The sequence below is a fragment of the Balaenoptera acutorostrata genome, chromosome 2 (assembly GCF_949987535.1).
Source record: "Balaenoptera acutorostrata chromosome 2, mBalAcu1.1, whole genome shotgun sequence".
Classification (NCBI taxonomy): domain Eukaryota; kingdom Metazoa; phylum Chordata; class Mammalia; order Artiodactyla; family Balaenopteridae; genus Balaenoptera; species Balaenoptera acutorostrata.
This window is the reverse complement of record NC_080065.1, coordinates 185,438,581-185,460,912: the sequence shown is the minus strand read 5'-3', so window position 1 is coordinate 185,460,912 and position 22,332 is coordinate 185,438,581. Positions and strand designations below refer to the sequence as shown.

At 61.0% G+C, this 22,332-nt stretch overlaps 1 protein-coding gene across 8 annotated transcripts; it reads left to right on the top strand.

The window, feature by feature from the left end:
- The first annotated feature begins 794 nt into the window (after window positions 1-794).
- On the top strand, window positions 795-22,009 carry DAZAP1 (DAZ associated protein 1). 8 transcript variants are annotated; one of them, XM_057539934.1, is made up of 13 exons: window positions 1,348-1,567; window positions 8,551-8,591; window positions 9,069-9,235; window positions 9,522-9,587; window positions 11,036-11,146; window positions 11,994-12,042; window positions 15,030-15,112; window positions 17,409-17,562; window positions 18,495-18,524; window positions 18,624-18,764; window positions 19,560-19,736; window positions 20,326-20,414; window positions 21,114-21,241. In XM_057539934.1, exons 1-12 carry the CDS (start codon window positions 1,539-1,541, stop codon window positions 20,412-20,414), a joined length of 1,137 nt encoding a protein of 378 aa, XP_057395917.1. In that variant the 5' UTR covers window positions 1,348-1,538; the 3' UTR covers window positions 21,114-21,241. The 8 variants fall into 8 exon arrangements, with proteins under 8 accessions (XP_057395922.1, XP_057395917.1, XP_057395916.1 ...); XM_057539938.1 differs by lacking the exon at window positions 20,326-20,414 and adding an exon at window positions 7,935-8,175 and having other exon boundaries at window positions 1,351-1,567; window positions 21,114-22,009; XM_057539935.1 differs by lacking the exons at window positions 1,348-1,567; window positions 20,326-20,414 and adding exons at window positions 4,561-6,882; window positions 7,935-8,175 and having other exon boundaries at window positions 21,114-22,009.
- Window positions 22,010-22,332: the final 323 nt, after the last annotated feature.

The window sequence follows — 22,332 nt, the reverse complement described above, 5'->3', positions numbered from 1 at the left end:
GTTTGAGCACTTGGGTCATGCTCCCCCCACACCCCTCCCAGTGGGGAGCCCGCCCCCCTCCCCCCTCCCCCCCCACAAGTGTTACTGGTTTCTTCTGACCAGAAAGACTTCACAGAGCCCCCAGGGCGAAGACAGAACACCTGCCCAATGCCACCTGAGGCCACTCCTTTCCCCTCTGCTGAGCCTCTGCTTCTCACCTGCGAAGGGGGACTAATGAGTTACTCTCCTCTGGTGGAACTGATGATGCCAATGTGCTTTGCAAACTGTAAAGTGACCAAAGTGAGGTGTATTTTAAATGTTTTATGTTGTACTGTTTGCCTGTGACCTGGTTCCTTGATTCCTCACATTTGTTTCATTTTATGGTGAATCAGTTATGTCAGGCTACCAAGAGGCTGAGAAAGTGAGTGGAAAGTCACCACGCAGCACAAACCACCATCTAACAACACCATTCAGGTCAGCTTTTATTATGGTCCGTGTAGACCTGGGTTTCTCCACCTTCCGTGTTGACGTGTTGGGCAGATTATTCTTTGCTGGAGGGACTGTCCTGCCCATTGTAGGATATTTAGCAGCATCCCCAGCCTCCACCCACTAGATGCCAGTAGCACCCACCTCCAGTGGTGACAACCAAAACCGTATCTCCAGACATGGCTCATTGTCCCCCCGGGGGGAGAAGGAGGCTGAATCACCCTGGGTGAAAACCACCGGTGTGGACAAATGAGGACAGGACAATCCTTGGCACATGGCAGGGACTCGATGTGTTTTCATAATCATTGGATCTACAGCCAACTGTTGGATTTGATTCCAGTTCTTTCCCTGAGTAAGTGACCTTGGGCAGGTGAATGAGCCTCTCTGACCGTCGGTATCGTCTTCTGGGGGCAGCGGGAGCACTCGACGCGCAGGAGCGGAACGTGGCGCCGAAGCCTCCCGCGGCCTGGCGGGGTGCGGGCGTGGCCTCCTCCCACTGCAGACCCCACTCGCGCCCCCGCCCCGCACTCAAGACCGAACAAGGAAGCCACAGCCGCGCCTGCGCCCCGCGGTGCCTAGCCCCGAGCGCCCGGCCGCGCACGCGCCCCGCGCCGCCGCGCACGCACGTACGCTCTCAGCACGCGCACGCGCACGCACGCGGCTCGATCCGCGCTCTCCCCTCCTCAGGGCGGGGCCGGCGCCGGAGCTCGGGACTCCACTTCCCAACGTGCCCCGCGGCGACGCTTGCAGTCGCCGAGGAGGAAGGCCGACGCGCAGCGGCCAACTGGCGGCGGCGCGGGCCCGCCGCACGCACGCACGCACGCACACGGGCGCACCCCTGGCTCCGCCCCCGGAGGCCCCGTGCGGGAGCGCGCCCGGGCGTGCGCAGGGCGGCGGCGCGGGCGCGAGGGCGCGCGGTGACCGTTGGCGCTGAGGGGAGGAGGCAGCGCGGCAGCCGCCGTTGCGCAGATCCGGGCCGCGGCTGTGGGGAGGGTGCCGGGGCCAGTGACCTTCCGGAGGCGGGAGCGAGCCAGGGGGCCCGGACGTCGAGCGCCTTCGCCGCCGCCGCCGCCATGAACAACTCAGGCGCCGACGAGATCGGGTGAGGACGCGCCGGCCCGCGCCGCCGCCTCGGCCGGCCCCCGCCCAGACCCGCCCGGCCCGTCAAGGTCACGCCGCGGGGCCGTGCCGAGCCGGCGGCCGGGAACCCGGGGGCGCGACGGGCCGGGGGCCCCTGGCGGGACCTGGGGGTCCGGACGCCCCGCCGCCTCGTGGCCGCGGACCCCGAGCGGGAACCGGGGGTCCGGGGAGTTCTGTGGGTCCGGGCGCCCCGCCGCCTCGTGGCCGGGGACCCCGAACCGCAACCGGGGGATCCGGGGAGTCCTGGGGGTCCGGGTGTCCCGCCGCCTCGTGGTCGGCGACCCCGAACCTCCACCGGGGGATCCGGGGAGTGCTGGGGGTTCCTGGGGGTCCCTGCTGTTTCCTGCCGGGGGGAGACCCCGCCGCCGAGCCGGAGTTTACCGCAGGGAGACCCTCGATCGGGAACCCGGGGTGGGGGGTGGGTTCGGGGCACCCTGTCTGCCCCCGCGCCTGGATTTCTCGCTGGCCGGGCGGGGGGGGGGGCGGAACCGTCTCCGTGCTCGTGCTTTTCCTCGGGGACCTCGAACAGGAACCTGTGGGGTCCAGGGAGCCCCTAGCCCGTGCACGAACTTGGCGGGTCAGCGCACGTGGCGGCCCGGTCGGGGCGGGGGGGTTCCAGTTCTGCCACCGCCCAGTTTCTCCCACCCGGGGCTCAGCGAGTGCCCACTAAACCATCTACTCTCCTCCCAAGAGTAGTTTGGCAAACCGAAGGCCCGAGGGCCAAGGTCATGGGGGGCCGTCCCCGGTCTGCAAGCAGCGCACCCCGCAGTGTCCACCATCTCAGCGCCTCCGCGCCACCTGATGGGGTGTCTGCAACTGTTGTTTTTATGTTGCTGGAGCCCCTTCCTGCTCAGCCCCCACCTAACCCCCATGGGCGGGTTTAAGATAAAGAGAAAGAGAAACTTGGGCGGTGGACAGACAGGCGTGCTCCTGAGGTCTTTCTCCTTGGTGCAACTATTAGTGAGAAAAGGTTTGTTATAGCTAAGTTTCCCTTTTAATTATATCCTTGCCTAATGTTAAACGAGCTGGAGAGGAGAGTGATCCCAGAGGAGCTAGGAAATCCCATTCTGCCCTAGTCTAGGGGTTTGGTCCAGTTTTCTTTGCAGAGACTGGTTTCTACAGCATCAGCGTAATTTTACAGTTAAATTCTTTTTGCGGAGATGGCAGAACAGCCTGGGCTGGGTTTCCGTGGCCTTGTGTACATTTCTCCGTGCACTTAGCTTTGAACAGATGTGGTGTTTACAAAACGCTTGATTTGGTGAGTAAGTCATTGTTGGCTGGTGGGTGGCTGGCCTCACTGAGCCTCCGCCAGGTTCCAGCAGCACGTTACACCATAGGACATAAAGTGTGTTTTGTGGGCTCCCCCCTCCAGAACCCCACAGCGTTTAGAGGACCAGAAAGAAGGCGTGTAGCTCCTAGCCTGCTTTGTTTAGGAAAGACGTACAGGCACTGGAAGTCTGAGCTGTGTGTCGGGTAAGTGAAAAGTTGCAGCGCTTCCGCTGGGAAACTAGGATGTGGGCAGAAAGAAAGTTGCTGCCGAAAGGGGCAGGACCTGAGGGAGGGCAGCAGGTCTTCCACAGCCACATGGGCCTCTTTTCCTGACAGCCAAGCCTTCTGCGGCCAAGAGGCTGACTTCTTTAGGCCTGAGCTGCCTTTCCTCTCGCCTGGGAAGGCAGGGAGCCTCCAGATCCAAGAGGCCTGCCCCTCGGTGTGCCCTCGAAGAGATGGCCAGACAGGGGTCCCTGGCGGTTCACCCCGACAGCTTGTACCAACCCCTGGGAGAGGGTGGAGCCAGGATCCAAGGCTGGGTCTGGAGGGTCCCACCCTCGGCACCGCAGACCCACCCCAGACCCATAGGCAGCTTGGGGAGGCCGCAGAGCAAGTAGCAGAACCAGGATCGGGATGAGGGACCTGCCTCGCCGCGCTCCCCTCGCCACCCTGCTGAATGCGCCCAGGTTACCTGAGTTCTAAAGTCGTAGATGTCAGGTGTCCCCGAAACTTTATTGCTTTGCCCCAAAACATAGGTCAGTTTCTGTTTTATGTGGGAGCCTTGTTTCCGTTTGCTGTGGGAAGTCTGGGTCCACCTTGACTTCCTTGCTCTGTGTGGCTGTTCTAGTTCAGTGCTCGTGACCCCATCCGGCTCCCTGGTGATGGGCCCTCTTGGAGTTTCCCGTGGGGGGACCACCGTTGCCCACTTTGGGTGGTCACCGTGTGGGAACGCGCATCATGCTCAGACGAAGTGGTAGTCATGTTACGGGGATGTGACAGTCTCACTGATCGCTGACGACACCCACCCTCCCCTCAGACCTCCTTCGCTTTGGTGTCTGGTCAGCCCCTCGCGAGCAGCTCCCAGGCCAGAGGGGCGGCTCCACTGTCGGGACGGTACCTGCGTCCTCAGGAAGTGGGTGGATGCCTGGGGTGCCGCCCCATCGGGGATCTGCACTTTTGAGTTTGAGCCTTTGAAGGCGAAGCTTCCCCGCGTCTGGACTGTACAGGGGCTGGTGAGGCCACTGCTTTTAGTTCATGTTTTCGTCATCTTGGTTGTCACAGTGGCCCGAGCAGAGCCGGGGCGGGTCTTGAGGGCAGAGGCCCAATAGGAGCAGCAGGTGTCACGTGTGGCCTCGTGGAGCCCGGGTGCCAGGGGCGGATGTCCTCCCTCCTGGGCCGCCCGGCGGGACAGGCGCTCACCTTGCTGAGGGCCGGGGAGTGGTCAGGGTTGTGTCCCGGTCTCCTCCGTGGCCTTGGAGAGTCAGCTTAAAGAGGGGTCCCCGGACTGAGGTTCTGGGGACTGACGTGTCATGGAGCCGGAGAGGAGTTTGAGGGGGGGTTTATCTGGCAGATGTGGTTCTGCTGGCGTTCCCCGGGGCTGGTGAGACAGGGACCCTTGGATGTGACTGAGGGGAGGGGAGGGTCCCAGGGCGAGGAGGGACCTGGGGGAGGGGAGGGAAAGCGGCACTGGGTCTCTGGAGAGAGCGTGGGCACGCGGCTGCTCACGGCGGAAACGCGGGAGGTGGGTGATGGGGGGGCACATGAGGGCTCAGGTGACTTAGCACCGGAGGGGTCCTGGGGCGGAGCCTGTGGGTCCCTCATGGGCGCGGCTCTTTCTGGAATGGTTACTTGCGGAGGCTTTGGACGCGGAGAGCCTTCCGTTGAGCTCTGGCTGGCCCCGTGGGTGTAGACCGGGAGCTTCCTGAGGCCTGTGGGCGTGAGCGCCCTATGGGGGGTCTGCTGTGTGGTGGGGGAAGAGGTGTTTCCTGCCCTGTAGGGGTGGGGGTGGAGGGCCTTTTCTCTGGGGCTTCTCTCTTGCATTTTGGAGCTGTCTTGGGCTCTGCAGGGTGTGGAACAGCATCCCTGGCCCCCACCCCCTCGATGCCAGAAGCCACAGATGTCCCCAGACGTGGTCCAGTGTCCCCTGGGGGCAGGATTGTCCAGGTGAGACTCCTGTTTGGGAGCATTTGCTCTTTGAGGCCTGGTTCCCAGTGTGTCCATGCCGCTCGCTCCCGTGGGTTGGGACATGTGTCCCAGGGCTGGTTGGACGCCTGTACAGTTGGCTGTGATGCTGGGGGCTGCTCCGCTTGACTCACTTCTGGTTCCGGCCGTTGCAGTGGGCCCCAGCACCTGGACCTGGTGGCGTGCTGCCCTCTGTGCGGGGCCCCTCCTCAGAGCCCCTGCCCTGGGCTGCGCTGGACCTCTACAGCTTCAGCTCTGACCCCTTCCTCGGCGGGGCACACCGAGGCTTAGAAGGGTCAGGGGACTCGGCCAAGGTCACTCCCAGGGTGGCCAGGCTAGAATTGGGGGCACCCCTGCAGGCGAGCAGGGCTGTGTTTCAGCGGAGGCCGTTGTCTGGGGGGGCTCCGGCCGGCGGGGGTCGGTGGGCTGTGGTGTCTGTCGGGAGCTGGCGTGCCTCCCACGTGCTCAGCGAAGGTCGGCCCAGGCTTTCCATGTGTTGTGCAGCCCCATAGTTTGTGAGAGGTGATCTCACCGGCCAGCGGAGGGAAGCCCGGTCTGCGGGGTGAGACCCCTGCCCCCCCGACCACTGTCTTTGGGGTGTCCACTCTGTCGCAGCAGAAGGGCTGAAAGTGGGGTGGCTCCTTGGCTGCAGAAAGGCGTGAACACAGGCTGTCGAGGAGAGGGCCGCCTGTCGGACGGTGTGAGGGGTCCTGGCCTCGGCCCCCTGCCCTCCTGGGCGCGGCCTGTGGTGCCTGCCGTGGGCAGCCTGGGCCGGGGAAGCCACCGGAGCCTGACTTTCTGGCGTACGTACCACACAGTTGTCCTAAAGTACCCAGAGCAAGAACAGGGGAGTCATCCAGAGCAGGGGAGTCATCCAGAGCAGTTTTCCATTCAGCAGCCGGAAGAGGGTGAGTGTTTCCCGGATCCCAGCACCCGGTCACTTGTGCCGAACCCCTTCCTGGAGGAAGGCAGCGACTGCACCCCGGCAGTCAGGGTGCAGGCCCCGGGAGCCAACGCTGACTGCAGACCTCCTCTCGGGTCTCCAGGGATGGAGGGGTGTGACAGAGCCAGGAGGTCCCCTGGGGGCGGGGCGGGGTCTGTGGGAGGGCCCCCCAGTTTCCATCTTCAGCTGAGTGATGACTCTGGCACCCTTCAGAGCAGGGAAGGGCTGGAGAGAGGCTGCCACGCGGGGTCAGCTGATCCTTCATCTGCTGAGTCGTGTGTAAGCGCCCAGAAAGGCCTGAGGTCATCTGGTGCCAGCAAGTCTGTCTGGGCCACCCCCTGACGGCGGCAGGGTGGGCAGAGCCCGGCGCCCTGTGCAGGTGTGTTGGCTGCGATACCGGCGATGGCGCCAAGTCTGCCTAGAGCCCCCGAGTCCCTGCCACCGCGGGTCAGTGAGGTCTCCCTGGGCCTTCCGGAACCTTCTATCTGCAGACAGGGAGCAGGAGGAAAGGAAACATATAAAGCACCCAGCACAGCGCTGGCATGGGGTCTCCGGTCACATAGAGCTCTCTCCTGTGCCAGCTGTGCTCCTGGCATCTTCTCAGGGGTGAGCAGCTTTCGCCTCCTAGTTTATATAACTTGGGACTCGCAGAGCAGTGACAGGAACAGGGGCACAGTCGCCACGACCTCCTCACGCCGGCCCCGCTGCGTGCTTTCCGTGCTGCGTTCCAGCCCTGTGCGCCTCTGGACGCTCCTGTGTGTCCTGTTTTCCAAGAACAGAAACATTTTCTAAATACAGCACAGTGATAAAATCAGGAAGCACATATCAACACCATATCATCGTCTAATCCACGGGGCAGATTCCGGTTTTGTCAATTTGCACAGGTGATGGCCTTTCTCTCTCTTTTTCCCTTAACATCTGATTTTGAAATTTAAACGAGGGCTGGAACCTGGACTGGTCAGACCAGTTCCTTCCTCCTCAGCGCATGGGGGTTGGGTTGCTTGGAGGGGCTGGCTGACAACCTTCCTGTCCTGGCCACGTGCAGGCTGAACAGAGGTGGGTATTCCTCTAAGTGAGTTGGCGTTTGTCTCAGGTTTTTTGAGACTGCTCCAGGTCCTTTGTTTCTTCAAGCTGCTTTTCCACAGCAAACCCATTTGTGCTTGTGCCCAAGGCCTGGGCACAGAGGTGGTCCATGCCGGCCTCAGGGCCCTTCGGTCATCGCCTGCCTGGGTGCCAGGCCCTGGGGCAGTGGGGCACAGCTGTGGGCTGTACTCCCCAGGGTCTCTGGGAGGCAGGAGGAGCCTGGCCTGACCTCGCAGGGGTGCGTAGGGGACAGGACAGGAAGGTCATGAGGCCCGAGTGAGAGCTCCTGGCCTCCCCATCCAGGAACGCGCTCTGTGGGGGGGGGGGGGACGGGGACATGTTGAGGATGGCAGGGGCCACCTGTCTGGGGCAGGGAAATTGTTTCTTCCACACTGAGTTTCTCTCCCCCAGGCAGAAAACCGCAGTGGGAGGGACCCCTGAGTGCGGCTAGGGCCACTGCCCTGCAAGGGTCTGTCCTTCCATCCCGGCTGCCGGTTCTTGGGCGCTCGGGGGCTCAGCGCGCTCAACCTCAAGGGGCCGTTTTGTCTTCAAGCCAAGCAAGGTGGGGTTGGCTGTGGACGGGGACAGTGCCTGGGTGCCGTTCGAGGGTGCCGGTGTCAGTCCTTTCCCCGGGGCAGCAGGCGGGATGGAGAGCCCCGTCCCCTGCCTGCCCTATCACACCTGCCCAGGATCGGGTTGGGAGCCTGCAGCACAGGGCACCTCTCCGTTCACTTAGGCCCAGCCAGCCTGAGAGTGGTGGGCAGTGGAAGGCTCCTGGGTTCTGGACCCGCCCCGGGACCACGTGGACACTAGGCAGGGAGGCCACCGGAAGTTTTCCTCTCAAACATTCTAGGGCACCTGTCCGAAAGGACAGCCCGGGCCACCCTGCCACGTCTGAGCTCCAGGGACCTCCCCAGTGATTTGTGGGTCCTTACTTGTGACCACGTGCTGCATATCCCAGCTTTGTCCTAAAGCCCTCACCCCCGCTGTCGTCCGAGTTTGTTGCGTGGGATCTCAGCTCTGGACTTGGAAACCTTTGGTGTTTGCTGAGCAGTTGGGAAGCTGCCCCGTGATCCTGCTCCCAAACTGGCACGGTAGGGGGTGCCGTCGGTCTCTCTTTTCTTACTGTGGTTGAGGTTAGCGTGTACATGCGACTTGGGATGTTCTAACTCTCACGCCCGCCCTGGGGGCAGATCTTGGAGGCCTCTTTCATGCCTTTGACTGATGAGGCTGGGCCATGGCCGTGCCCCGGGTTACCACCTTAGGGTAGGCCAGATGGTCGGCACTTTGGGCAGAACCCTCTTTTTTTGCGGGGGGCGCTGTGCCACGCAGCCTGCGGGATCTTAGTTCCCCGACCAGGGCTTGAACCCAGGCCACGGCAGTGAGCACCGAGTCCTAACCGCTGGACCACCAGGGAGTTCCCAGGGCAGAACCCTCTTGACCCTGAATGTTTTCTCGTTGCATTGCAGGAAGCTCTTTGTGGGCGGTCTTGACTGGAGCACCACCCAAGGTAGGTGCGAGTGGACCTCGGTCTTTGGATTGTGTGAATTGTCTTTAATTCTTGACTTATTTATTGTCTTGGTTTCTGGGAAGGGGCACTTGATCAGGAGTTGATGGGGGCAGAGATGAATGATCGTGGGCTTTGGAACTTGATCTCGTCCTGATGCTTCATGGTCATGGTCACGGTCGGGGAGGGTGGCCGGCTCTGAAGGCAGAGGCTGTTGGCGTGTGGAGGTGGAGCCAGGAGGGCTAGGGATCCTCTGGCTCTGCCTACTCAGCTGTGGCCTTTCTCCTTCCCGTGGAGATGGGGTGCACCTTCCCTTCCCTGGCGCCCCGTCCTTCACCCTCTCCGCTGCCCCCACGTCAGTGGATCAGCCAGTTTAAAGGTTGCTAGTTGCACACTTTCCAGGTCAGGCTGACGGGCTGGGAGCGTGTGACCTGCCTAACGCCCTGCTGTGCATGTACGTGTGTCCCGATCTCTGAGCAGAGACGCTGCGCAGCTACTTTTCCCAGTATGGAGAGGTTGTGGACTGCGTGATCATGAAAGACAAGACAACCAACCAGTCTCGAGGGTTTGGGTTCGTCAAATTCAAAGACCCAAACTGCGTGGGCACAGTACTGGCCAGCAGACCACACACCCTCGATGGCCGAAACGTGAGTGCCGGTCCCCGAAGAAAGCTCTCCGTCTTGTTGTGTGTGGCTCCTGGGCGTGCCTCTGTGCCCGAGCTATGGTGTGTGTGTGTGTGTGTGTGTATCGAGCACTGCTTTCCCGTGGGATTGGTTTGAAGGGGTTAAGTCTCCGAGCTTAGACCGGGCGCTGGGCCAGGATGCGGCCCGGGCCACCTGATGGGCCCTGTGCCCCTGGCCCTGCTGCTCACACCTTCTCTTCTGGGGGAAACAAGCCTCCTGTTCACCACTGTTCCTTTGAAACTTCCAACAGATCGACCCAAAGCCATGTACGCCTCGGGGGATGCAGCCGGAGAGGACGCGGCCGAAGGAAGGCTGGGTAAGGGGCTGGGGGCTCCTCCTGGGTGTCCCGCAGCCGCTGATGCGAGGGGAGCCGTGTCTCTGACCTGGGTCCTTGCTCACTCTGACTGAGCAACAGGAGGGCTTCCGGCATGAGGTTGAGCAGCTGAGAACTGCTCGGGTCGATTCAGTGTTGGAAGTTTTTTATCTTATAGCTGAGAAGTTTCTTATTAGTCTACCTTGCAAACGACGGCTCACAGCCATCTGTCGTTAGGAACCTTCCATTGTATCCACGCCGACTGCTCCCGGCCACCCCCCGCCCCCCGCTCAGCGCTCCGCTGACTGCTCCCCTCCAGGGAGGAGACCTGCTGAGTTCAGAACCCACCTTGGGACTCTTGTGAGCCGCGTGTGGCCCCCGGCACCAGGCCAGCCGTCACCCAGAGTGCCCTGTCCTCGAGGAAAGCCCTGCTGGACGGGCTGGCCTGGGGGCTGTGTGGGGCTAGGGCCCGGGCACCTGCATTTCCATCAGGGGCCTCAGACCAAGGGCGTATTTTTCCCGCTTTCTGTTAGGAAATATCAAATACAGAAAAAGAGTGGTACAGTGAACACCTAAATAAAACACTGCCCAGATTCATCAGTGGTCAGCATCAGTGATCTACACAGCCGTCCCTCGGTGGGATCTGCGGGGACTGCTTCCAGGACCCCCGAGGTGACCAGAATCCACAGACGCTCAAGTCCCTTACGTAAAATGGCCTGTAACCTACGCACGTCCTCCTGTGCACTTTAAACCATCTCTGGATGACTCATGATACCTGATACAGTGTAAATAGTTGGCTGGCGTGCGGCAAATTCAAGTTTTGCTTTGTGGAACTTTGTGGAATTTTTTTTCCGAATATTTTTGATCCATGGTTGGTCGAATCGAAGGACGCGGAACCTGTGGCTGCGGAGGCCGGCCGTGTGTGTACCCACCTCCGTGCCTGCCCCTGCCGCTGGCACCCTGCCCCCACGCCCAAAAGTGCAGCCTTTGCGTCCCCAGCTGCTGGTGTCTGGGGGGGTGGGAGGAGGTGGCAGCGCGGGGTGTCCACAGAGAGCGGGGTCCGGGCCAGAAGGCGGAAGAGGTGGCAACTGAGCCTCAGTTACCAGAACTTTCCACTGTCCTTGCATCACCAGCTTACACACTGCCCCTGGAAGCGAGACTGGTCTGCCAGTTTGGTTTGTGCAGGCCACCCTGGTACTCGTTCTCCTCCCCTAAAGCCCTGGGTTCCACACCGCAGAGCTGGCAGGCGCCGTGGGTGGGCGCACTTGGGGCGCCCCGGCCTCTGTCGGCGGGTGGACGCGTTTGTCCGTACAGCAGCCGTTGCGGTTTTCTGGACTCACTGGGCTCCTGGGGTGTCTGGTCTGACCTTCAGAGGCCACGCCGTGCACAACAGTGGGGAGTGTTAGGAAGTTTCCCCACGTGAACTAACGATCTTCTCTTCCTTGAAACAGCAGAAAGGACCCAGGAGTGATAACAGTAAATCAAATAAGATATTTGTCGGTGGAATTCCTCACAATTGTGGTGAGACAGAGCTCAGGGAATACTTCAAGAAATTCGGAGTGGTGAGTTCTCCCCGCGCCAGCAGCAGGTCGGTCAGGGCGGGAGTGGCGGAGCCCTGTGTCCTGGGGAGGCTGAGCCTGGCACAAAGCAGACCAAAGCCCCATCCGTTCCCTGCGTGGCCAGTTACCATCCCAGGAGAGGACTTACTGTAAATGGGACAGACTGACCTCCTGGAAGGCCCTCGGGTCGGTTGTAGCCACCGCAGTGGAAAGTGCTAGATGGTGTCAGGGAGAAGGGGCTGGGCTTGGGTGAGGCTTCCGCCCCCTCCCATAGGATGGGGGGCGGGTGGGTTTGTTTTCTGGAAGAGGCTAAAAAACGTCAGAATCTTACAGGGGCTCCTATGGGGAGCTGAGTTCTAGCAGGGCAGACAGGACACAGGCAAGGCTTAGGGGGCCAGTGGGCGGGGAGGCTGTCCCCTCATCCGAAGCGGAGACACGAAGTCCCCCCAGGCTTCCACCGGCCACGCATGCCCCGGCTGCAGCGTGTTTGCCTGGTGGTGCCTGTGTGTGCCCAGGGCCTGGCAGGAACTTGCGCGGAGCGGACGAGGAGGGGAGCGTGGTGGCCCAGCCAGGCCGGGGACTCTGATCCCGGGTGGGAGGTCCTGGCTCTCGTCTCCCCACTGGAGCGTGGGGCCTGGGCCCCTGGTGATCCGCCACCCACCCTGCCCCGTGAGCACCCCTCGGCCTGCTCTCAGCCCCGTGGGTCTCAGAGCCCAGGAAGCTGGCCTTTTGCCTCGGGACTTCCTGCACTCGGCAGCCAGTCCCAGGCAGTGGGGGCCGGGAGTGTTGTAGGCAGATGTGCCCATGCCACCTGCAGACCTGGGCCCTCAGATGCCCATCTCCCTTCCAGGTCACGGAAGTGGTCATGATCTACGACGCGGAAAAGCAGAGGCCTCGAGGTAAAAGAGATGGAGTTTGTCCCTGGCCTTCCCCTCAGATGGCAAACTATCTCACAATTAGGTGGTGGTTGTAGCGAGCCTTGCCTCAGGAGAGGGTGGTTTGGAGACTGAAGTCCCTTCCCACGCAGCCCCAGCCTGTCTGCTTCCTAAGGGCAGGCGGTACAACCTTTTTTTTTTTTTTTTTTTTTTTAAGCTCGTTCTTTTGAAGTTTTTACAACTTGGAATGAATTTCAACATGGTTTCTGTTTTTAAGGGTGTCCTGAAAGATTAGTCTTTCTTTTAAATTGTGAACTTCCTCAATTACGACCGTCTCCTGTTTTAAGTTCACTCCAGCGAAGTCAGGAGTCTCATTTCATGTCGTCAGGCTAGGTCTGCCCCAGCTCGGCTTGAACGTGGAGTTCCCTTGATCCATCCCATGCTTTTTTCTTCTTTTCTTATTCTTTTTCCCCTAAGTCGGCGGGGCAGGTGGGAGGAGGGCAAGGAGCCGCCCCAGCGTGTCCCCACCAGGCTCCCCCAGCCGCCCACCTGCACGTCCACTTTGGTTTGTGGGGCTGGGACACTGGGCGCCCAATTTCCGTGCCCTTTGTTTTTCTTTCTTTCCATTTTTTTTTTTCCCCCCCTGGCTGCTGCTATTTGTCCCTGCCTCTGTGTTTTGGTTCCTGAACCGCTTTTGGACTGGCCTTGTGAGCTAGGTGCGCCAGGCCCTACGGCCCCTGCCCAGCCTGTCGAGGCATCCAAGCGTGGCCGGCGCCGCCCGCAGCATGCGCCCGCCATGCTGGAGAATAGTTTGCCATTTGAACCTCATCCTCCTCTTCCTCCATGATTAAGTAACGTATCCTCACTTCATGTCGATTAAGCTGTTAAGTCTTAGTCTTAATTTTAATGTAGACGTACATGCTTAGTGACATACTTAAGTGTTTCATAGTAAAGTACAGTAATGTTAAGTAAGTTGTTTTTCCTTTTCTCTCTGTGAATTGTTTGTGATTAACGATATCTTTTTAGATTTCTCTTCTCCAGGTGCTAAATTATATCACACAGGTACAGGCCAGTCCCGCAGTCAGAGGAGGGAGCGGGCTTTGCTCCAGTGGGGTGTAAACGAAGTTTCAGTGTGTTTCTGTTCCGCTTCCTCAGCGGTGATGTCGCCTCTTGACAGACAGACGCGTCCCTAGAAGCCCCGCCCCGGGGCTCCTTCCCCACGACTCACCGCCTCTTGCACTCTAAGGACCGCGAGCCCTGTGGCTTCAGACACTCCTGCACTTGGAGAAAACGTTCACTTTTTCACATGCCGTTCATCACCCATGTTGTGTTACACCATTTGCCTCCGATCTTGGGACGCCTCGGGACGCGGGGGTCCCGAGGCTGCTCTTAGACACCCTGTGGGCCGCCTGTGGTCCTCAGCCCGGGCCCCCGGGGGCGCCAGGCGGCCTGGGCGGGGTCTGGGCAGGAGGGGCTGCGGGAGAGCGCTCGGGGCTCGCCTCTCGGCCCCGTTCCCATGTGGCTCCTGACATCCTCCTCCGCCGTGGGGCTTGGCGAGTCCCCGCGCGGCCCCCAGTGCTAGGCGGGTGGAGGGCGGGAGCTGCGCCAGAGCCAGCAGTTGGTCAGCAGGCGCCCTGAGAGCTCGTCCCTACTTTCTCTCCTTCCTGAGCTTTCTCCGAAGCCTCCCTCCCTCCCTCCCTCCCTGTCCCTCGGTCCATCTTAGCCTCCCCGTCCCCGCCCGGTGCTCAGTCCCCACACACCCCGGCCGCTGCCTTTGCTCCCTCACGCCCTCCCGCGTGCCCGCGCCCGCCACTGCGGCCCGTCTCCTCCAGTATGTTCATGGTTCCTCCCCACGCCGTGTGCAGGTTCTGTGTGCGTGTGTGTCACGTTCAGGCACGCGCGTGTGCGGAGAGAACAGGCCTCCCTGCGAGGCTGCCGCCCACCGTTCTGAGCTGCCTTCCTTCCTCCATCCTTCTCCCACCACAGTTTTGCCAGGAGTCTTTCCACGCAGTCTGTACGACTGTGCTCCCGCATCCTTCTTTGCTCAGCTTGAGAGGCCTGGAGGCAGCTGCTCTTTCCTGGGCGCTCCCTCCCCTGCTGCCCAGGGCTGCCCCCCCCCCCCCCCCCCCCCCCGTGCATCCACCTCCCGCGGTGCTCCGTGCCCCTACCCCCACACCCATCTTCCGCCCCTTCTCGGCCCTGGCCCTTCCCCTGGCCTGTCCTTTGTTGTTCAGGGTCTTCCGGCAGCCGGCTGCCGTGGGGGGCCTGTAGTGCTCAGCGCAGATGGGCCCTGGGGAGCCAGAGCAGCAGCCTGAGGGCTGGACACTCCACGCTAGCCAGGCGGCCGCGCTCACCAGACCAGCAAACTTCGTTTATACTGCACTCTCTTGTGTTTGGGAAACGCTAAATTGTTTTTCCCTTTGAAATTGTCCTTTTGATGACATGGTGCCTCTTGCTCTTGCTGCCGACAGCAGTGTTTGACCTGCTGGAACCCACTGTGGCCTGTATCTCTGTGTATTTATTTATGTAGCTACGTGTAGATAGACACCTGTATACATACGTACGTTACCTTGGCAGGACTCCTCGGGCTTACCCAACAGCGTTGGGCAAGCTTGGCGAGGCTCTAACTGGTAGAGACGTACCTCTGTTAAGGCGCTAGAACAATGTACGGCTGCTGTCAGCACTAGCTGCAAAGCGACTGCCAGCCGAGGGGGAGGACCCTGGGTTTCAGAAAAGCAGAAGCACACCCATGACACACTCGGGGCTGCCCGCCCGCCGGGCCCTCACCGCCCTGCTGTCCGGGCTGCTGCTAAGATGCACCCCGGTGGTTCCAAGGTCATCTCTGTGGAGGAAGCGGCGTCTGGGCTGAGACGTGCTCATGCCCCACAGCCTTGCACACTTGCTTCGCTGAAACCCTTGGTCGATCCCTCGGCCCGTCCCTAATACTGTTCATCATCCTGTTTTGTGTCACAACACCCTGCTACCTTGATTCACTCTTCGTCGTTGGCTAGGTTTTGGATTTATTACTTTCGAGGACGAACAATCAGTGGACCAGGCTGTCAACATGCATTTTCACGACATCATGGGCAAAAAAGTGTGTAGTTGTAGTTTTATTTTACCTTAAGACCAAACTAAGTCTTAGGCAACCTAGGGATTTCACTGGAGAGGAAATCCCTTGACAGGAGGAGGGCCGGGCTAGTCATCCTGGGACCCCGTGCTGGGGGTCGGACCCGGTTCTGGGAGCCCCTGGCTCTAGAGCCCCTGGGGGGCAGCCGGCGGGGCGGGCAGGCTGGCGTCCAGTGAAGTCACGGGTTGCCTCAGGCTTGGTTTCAGTGACCACTCCTTCAGATGTGTGTCCCCTCCCCTCCCATCCCATGCCGGCCCGTAAAGCGCCGGGCCGTGAACCTTTGAGAACAGGTTCCGTGTAAAACTGAAGGCAACGTAAACATCCTGAAGGATTGGTTTTCAAATTGGGTCACTTACTGTGAACTCGGTACCGACCACATGCTCCTGATAGTTCTTAACTCCATGCAGTCAAGTGACCTCTGGTTGTTTCATCTTCATACTGTGTTGCTGCCACGGAGGGAACCTCTCGGGAGGTGGCCCGACCCCTCATTTTCCGGCCCTGAGCTTGCTGAGAACTCAGCTCTCACCTGAGTAGCTGGTGGGGGGCTGTGCAGTCGGCCAGGCTGCCGTCCCTCCCAGGCCCTCGGCTTGTCCTCGTCCCCTCGGCAAGCCCAGCCCTTCTGCCGGAGCCCTGGCCAACTCGTCGGCTGAGACATGGAGGGCCTCTGGCCCCATGGGTACCCCCCCACCCCCTCCCTTTACAGATGGGCGCTGACTCAGCTCCACCCGAACCTGACTGTGCAGGAGACACAGTCACGCTCTCAGTTTGAGACGTTCATTGATGCTCCTAGTTTAAGGTTAGCGTGCAGATTCCGAGGGTGTGCGCTGTTATGAACACACGTTCAGAGGAGCCCCGTGTCCCATGTTTTAAGGTCCTGTGGCATTTACAACTGGGGAGAAGTGAGGTCCTCCTTCAGGGACAGAGAGGCCCGCTCAGTGCACGGATCTGCTCCCGGGGCAGAGTCCAGCTCCAGCCCCATCTCGAAGGGCTGGGGCCCACTTGTAATTAAAAGCTAAGGGCAGAATAGGAAGACTAAAAGAATATGTATACTTTTTAAATCACAGGGCTGCTTTGCTTTGTAAGCAGGAACCAAATTCCCTTAAGGAAAGTGTGAAGACTCATTAACTTGAGTTCTTTGAAATGGGTCCTCTGGTCCTGCTTTCACACCGCCCTGAGCTACTGGGGATGTTGTTCCTGTCCGTGGAGCATCCTCGGGGCATCGGAAGGTGGGGTCTTTGTGCCTCTGTCCCCCGCCTGTCTGTTCTCTCCCAGGAACGCCTTTAGGCAGAATTGATGGGATTCTGAATACACGATGCTTGGCGCACCAGGCTGTGAGACCCCAAGGACGACTCCAAGTGAATTCATTGTCTCTTTCTCCTCACTAAAATTTATCCTACAAACAAGAATAACTGGGGATTCTAGAATGCTAACGCAGCCCTGGAATCGGGGGTCTTTGCTGTCAGTTGGCCCACATTGGAAAGGCTGTGTAGGCGGGGCTAGGCCTGGTGGGCTGGGCACCTCGGTCCCCTTGTCCCGCCCTCCACACGCTGCGGCTCCTGGCACGGCCAAAAGCGGGAGGGCCCCGGGCTGCTGACCTAACACAGTATGAAGATTGCTTACTGATTCCAACGTCCAGTTTATTGCATGTTTGTTTCCTTTTTTTGTTAGATGTAATGTAAGATTCTCTTATCACATCCATTCCCTCTGACATTATTTTGAGTTAATTGAGATTCTTTAAGCGTTAGCCTGGGGAAGGTAAGTCTTTATCTTCCATTAGACATTTTAAATAAAAAACCTAAGTAAACCAACTGTGTTTCTCAGGTATGAGCTGAAGGGCGCAGGCAGGGTGGGGGCTTTGGAGAGGGCCTGCACGGCCAGGGAGGCCAAGAGGAGGGCCGCGATGGTTGGCACAAGCCTGGCCTGCGTGACCCTGGGTTGACACTGCCCCTTAACTTGACTGAAAGCCCCCTGTCACGCACAGAACTCTCTGCGGACTCTTGGCCCTCAGCCCTGCTCTGCAGTGGGTGGGGCTTCATGTGTCTTACAGTTGGATCTGTTGTACCTGAGAAACATTTTTTAGACAAAAGAATTTAAAAACTTTTTTAAGAAAAAAAGTTACTGGCCTAAATAAGGTTTATAGTTAAGTATTTAGTTTTAAGTCATAAGATGCTAAGTGTAGTTGTAAGTTATCTGAGGGTGTGTCTGAAGGGAAGGGGGTCTGAGACCCTCAGCGTCTCCCTAAACCAGAGCTCGATTTGTCTAGGTGGAAGTTAAACGGGCCGAGCCACGGGACAGCAAAAGCCAAGCGCCGGGCCAGCCGGGGGCCAGCCAGTGGGGCAGCCGGGTCGTGCCCAGTGCCGCCAACGGCTGGGCAGGTCAGCCCCCACCCACGTGGCAGCAGGGGTACGGCCCACAAGGTAAGGCTGACGCCCCTCCCGACGGGCCCATCCACAGCTGGGACGCGCCCACTGGCACGCGTGGGGGCCGTGGGGGCTGGAACCCGCGCCAGGGCCCCTTCCTGTCCAGGGCTGGGTGGGTCTGTCCCCTCTGCCGCCTGCGGGCGCTGGGAGTGCTGGGCTGGTGCCTCTGGTGGAGGTCGGAGGTGTGTCCCCAAGGGCAGGTGCCACGAGGCCGGAGTGGGAGATGGACGTGGCCTGACTGTTGCGCAGGCTCTGGTCGGAGGCTTTGGGGAGAGCGGGGTTTCCACCCAGTGGGGAGGAAGCATGGAGTCCTGCCTCTTGGGCCCTTTGGGTCTATTCCAGCTCCCCGGGCTGCGGGCCCTCCATGTGGGGCTGGCAGAACTTTTACGGACAGCTTGGGGGAGGCTTGGGGTGGCCAGGGGCCCCGAGCCAGGATCCAGGAGCCTCCACTCCCTTTAGAAACCCAGAGAAGGGACACTGTCCAGGGAAGGGCACCGGGCGCCCCCAAGCTCATAGACCCGTTTCTGCATGGCTCCAGGCTTCATTCCTGGTCTCTCCAGGGCTGGCTTTTAGAATGTTTTTTATTGCAAAACAAGCCACGGCTGTAGGGGACCATCTAGCGAGACCAGATGCCCTCACACCCACAAGCAGGGGAAGAACCAGCGCTTGGCCGGAGGCCGCCCTGGCTTCCTGCCTCCCAGCCTGAGTCCCACACATGCGACTTGAGTCCCTGCTCTGTGGGCGTCCCCGCCCTCCCGTCTGAGGGGCTGCTTGGAAGAGCTGGGTCCACGTGACCCAAGGAAGGCTCCCCTCTGACGCCTCCCCTGCACCCGTGATGCGTCAGGACACCAGGTCCCGCGGGGGGCGGGGGTCCCCAGTCCACGCCATGGCGCTGACGCGGCACCCACCCCTCTCTGTTTTCCCCGCAGGGATGTGGGTGCCAGCAGGACAGGCAATCGGTGAGTCCCTGTTGGGAGGAGATGGAGAGAACAGGGTGTGAAGCTGGCGGGTGGGGCTGGGGGCTTCTGCCCGCCCTCAGCCTGCTTGCTGTGTTCCAGGTGGCTACGGACCGCCCCCCGCGGGAAGAGGAGCCCCGCCGCCACCCCCGCCCTTCACTTCTTACATCGTGTCCACCCCTCCCGGAGGGTTCCCCCCTCCCCAGGGCTTCCCCCAGGGCTACGGCGCGCCCCCGCAGTTCAGTAAGTGGCCGCGGGCCCTGTTGTGGGGGGTGGGGGTGGCTGGGAGTTGTCGGGTACAGAGGACCCCCCGACCCCCCAGCTCTTGCTCACCTCAATCCCTCGGGACCTGCTCTCCGTGCTTCACTTGAGGGGGCTTGATTCACTTGCTCTGCCCAGCTGTAATTGAAGAGGCATCAGATGGTCAGCGCCCCTGGAGGGCTGGGGTGGGCCTTCTGTCCCCCAGCACCGTGGGTAGAGGGTGTGGCCACACCTGGTGACCGCGTGTCCATTGGGAAAGAGAAGTGCCTCACCTGATCTTGTAGGGCCGACAGGCAGCCACTTGAGTGTGTCGTTCGGCCGGTGGGAAGTGTCTTCCGCCTTCCTTCCCTCGTGGTCCTTGGGGCGGCGTGCTCAGCGGCCCCCTGTGGCCAGTGACCCGGGACCGGGCAGTGCAGCCCTGTAGCCCGAACCAGGGCCTGCGGGCCACCTGATGACCGTGTGCCCTTACAGGAGGGGCGCCTGCTCCCTGCCCAGCCCCCGGCCAGTTTCATTTCTGATGAGAAAGAGCGGGGCACCCTTCATGGACGGCTCACAACTTCCCGCTTTCCCAAGGCCATCCGGGCTGCGGCCCCTCCCCGCTAGGCATGCGCTGCCAGGCTGGTGGCTGGTCGGGCTCTGCCCGGCAGGGGTCGTTTCCTCGGCCAATGGCCCGGCCTGTGGGTGTCCTCGAGGCCTGGCTGCTGGGGTGGAGGTGGTCCAGGCGGCTCCCCGAGGGCGAGCACCGCGTCTGTGTCTGTCTTTACTGTCTGTCTGCAGGTTTTGGTTACGGGCCTCCACCTCCCCCACCGGATCAGTTCGCCCCCCCGGGGGTCCCCCCGCCACCGGCCACTCCGGGGGCTGCGCCTCTGGCCTTCCCGCCACCTCCGTCTCAGGCCGCCCCGGACATGAGCAAACCGCCGTCGGCACAGCCCGACTTCCCGTACAGCCAGTACGGTGAGTGCCTCGCTCTCTGCATCCACGCGCCGCGGGGAGAGCTCGAGAGACCCAGGCTCGAGCGGGTCTGAAGCAGGCGCTTGGTTTCTGGGGTCTCGGCCAGGGCGCTGGCGCGGAGGAGCATCCGCGGCTGGCAGGCGTCCGGGGCCTGTGCCTGGGGGCGCCCCGGCAGGCCCTGCCGCCTTGGGTGTCTGGGTTTGTAGGGCGCAAGGCGGGTATGAGGGCCGTGCGACGTCAGCATTGTGCGTCCCCAAGGGTGCTCGCCAGGTAGATGCTGGAGCCCGGGGTCCGCACCCATCAGAGGAGCTCCTGTGGGGACAGGGTGGGCCTGGGGCTCTGCTGGCGCTGAACCAGACGCCCCCAGCACCCCTACATCGCACACTCTTGTTCCCCTGGGGGCCTTGCCCGGCCGCGGTCCCTGAGCATGTGGGTTCTCGCCTCACCCGGAGCAGGACGCAGCGGCGGTGGCGGGTGTGGGGTCGCCGGCCCCTGGTGGGGGTGTGCGAGCGACAGCGCGTGTGCCCCTCCCCGCCCCCGCTCCTCTGCCGAGGCCGCCTGGGGCAGTCAGCCTGGTCTCGTCTCTTGCCAGGCCTGGGTACCTCTTCTCCAGAGCCGCCAGGCTTCGGCCCTCACTTTGTTTACACTCTTATGGTCAGGCTGAGCAGTGATGTGGCCTAGGTAGGTGGCGCCTCCTCCTCCACGGTCCCCACTGCCTGCGCCCGGGCCACGATGTCGCCTCCTCTGCCATCCCGGGCGGGGGTGGACTCGGCGGTGCCCTCGGGGACGGGCCCTTGCCGGGGCAAGGATCTCGGCCGGCCACCGCCCTGCTGACCCCGAGCTCTCCTTCCATGGGGCAGCACGGTGGGCGTCTGGGCCCCCTGGACGGCCCCCTCTGCCGCGCATGGTGCGGGTGTGCTCCTGCTTGGAGGAGGGGCTGCCCGACCTGGACGGGCTGTGCAGGCAGCACCGTCAGGGCCAAGCTCTGTACCTGTACCTCAGGCTGGCCTGTCACATTTCCTCCCGTCCTGAAATCTGTGCTGAGTCCACCCTGTGTTCCGCCCGAGGACAAACTTTCTAGAAGCCTGTGGTCCACCAAGGCAGGCCAGATAATCTGTGTCTCCAGGCTCAAGGGCCTCTCCGGCCGTGAGGGCAGGGCAGTGATCGGGGAAAGGGGCTGAGAACAGATGGGACAGACGAGGGGTCCGAGGGGTCTCGGAGCTGCTTTTCTTTCTGTGCAAGACAGCTGCCCAGGGTCCTGCCGAGGCTCCCAGGTGGGCCCTCCACCCTCCGGGTCCACACCTTGCCCCACACAGGGCCCTGGCCGTGGGTGCCAGTGGGAGTGGAAGCGGTCCCAGCTCACTGGGCTCTTCCCCGCAGGTTACGGACAGGACTTGGCGGGCTTCGGACAGGGCTTCTCAGACCCCAGCCAGCAGCCCCCCTCCTACGGGGGCCCCTCGGTGCCCGGCTCGGGGGGTCCCCCCGCCGGCGGAAGTGGCTTTGGACGCGGTCAGAACCACAACGTACAAGGATTCCACCCCTACCGACGCTAGCCGCAGCACCTAGAGGATGTCAGACGGCTGAGGCCAGGATTCAAACTTGTGAACTCGTGACAATCACAAACTTGGGGAAAATACCAACTGGAGCGTGGGGGGCTTCTGGCGGTGGCTGTGGGCATCTGGACCGAAGTTTTTAAACGTATTCTTTCTCTAACCCATCAGCTCAATAAAAAAGTCACTGGTTCAACAACAGGGTTAAAAAAATTCTTCAGCTTTAATTCAAAACTTCAGGTTTCTTTTTCTTCCTTTTTTTTGAAATTATTTTCCTGAGCCTTTATTTTACCGTATATTGTAAACTTTTATGTTAAAGAAAAAAATATACATTTACAAATTGTGAGATTTTTAAGAGAAATTTTCTACAATGTATACTCGCTTATTTTTTAATTTAAAACAGGGTTTCTGTCGGCACTGGTGGAGGTGAGGGGCGTTTTTAAGTCCCTCACTCCTGGCTTTGAGGGTTGGGACTCGTTGGTCCAGAAACTCTGGGAGCTTAAAGAAGAAATCTACTGAGTGTGTTTTGTTTTTTGTTTATTCTTTGCTTTTGTCGACTGGCGTGCCTGGCCACGTCTGCAGGTGCGCCGTGGGGCCGTGCTCGCCTGTGTCCGCCCTGGCGTCAAGGACCAGGAGGCCGGGCCAGCCCATCTCCCGCGCTTGGGGCTTCAGGGCATCCCCGCTGACCGGTTTGAATAAAGAAAGTGCGTTTGGATTAGAAACCCACGCTGTGTCCGTTATTCCCTCTGCTGGGAGGAGCCCCTTTCCGTGCGGGGAGCCCGGGCCCTCCTCGGCAGGTCTGGGGCTTTGGGGGATCTGGTCTGGGGGGCGGGCCTGGTCAGAGCTGCAGACCCACTGTGAGGGACCCTGGGTCCCAGGGTTCAGAGGCCACTTGCCGGGCTCTGAGGAAGAGACGTCTGCACACACGTGGGTGGGGCTGGCCAGGCCTCCCCCGCCCCTGCGGGAGTGACACCTTGACTGTGGCCTCGGGCAGGCCGCTCATCTTTCCACGAAGTGGGCCGTGGACATGGGTGGGGGGGCTGTTGGCA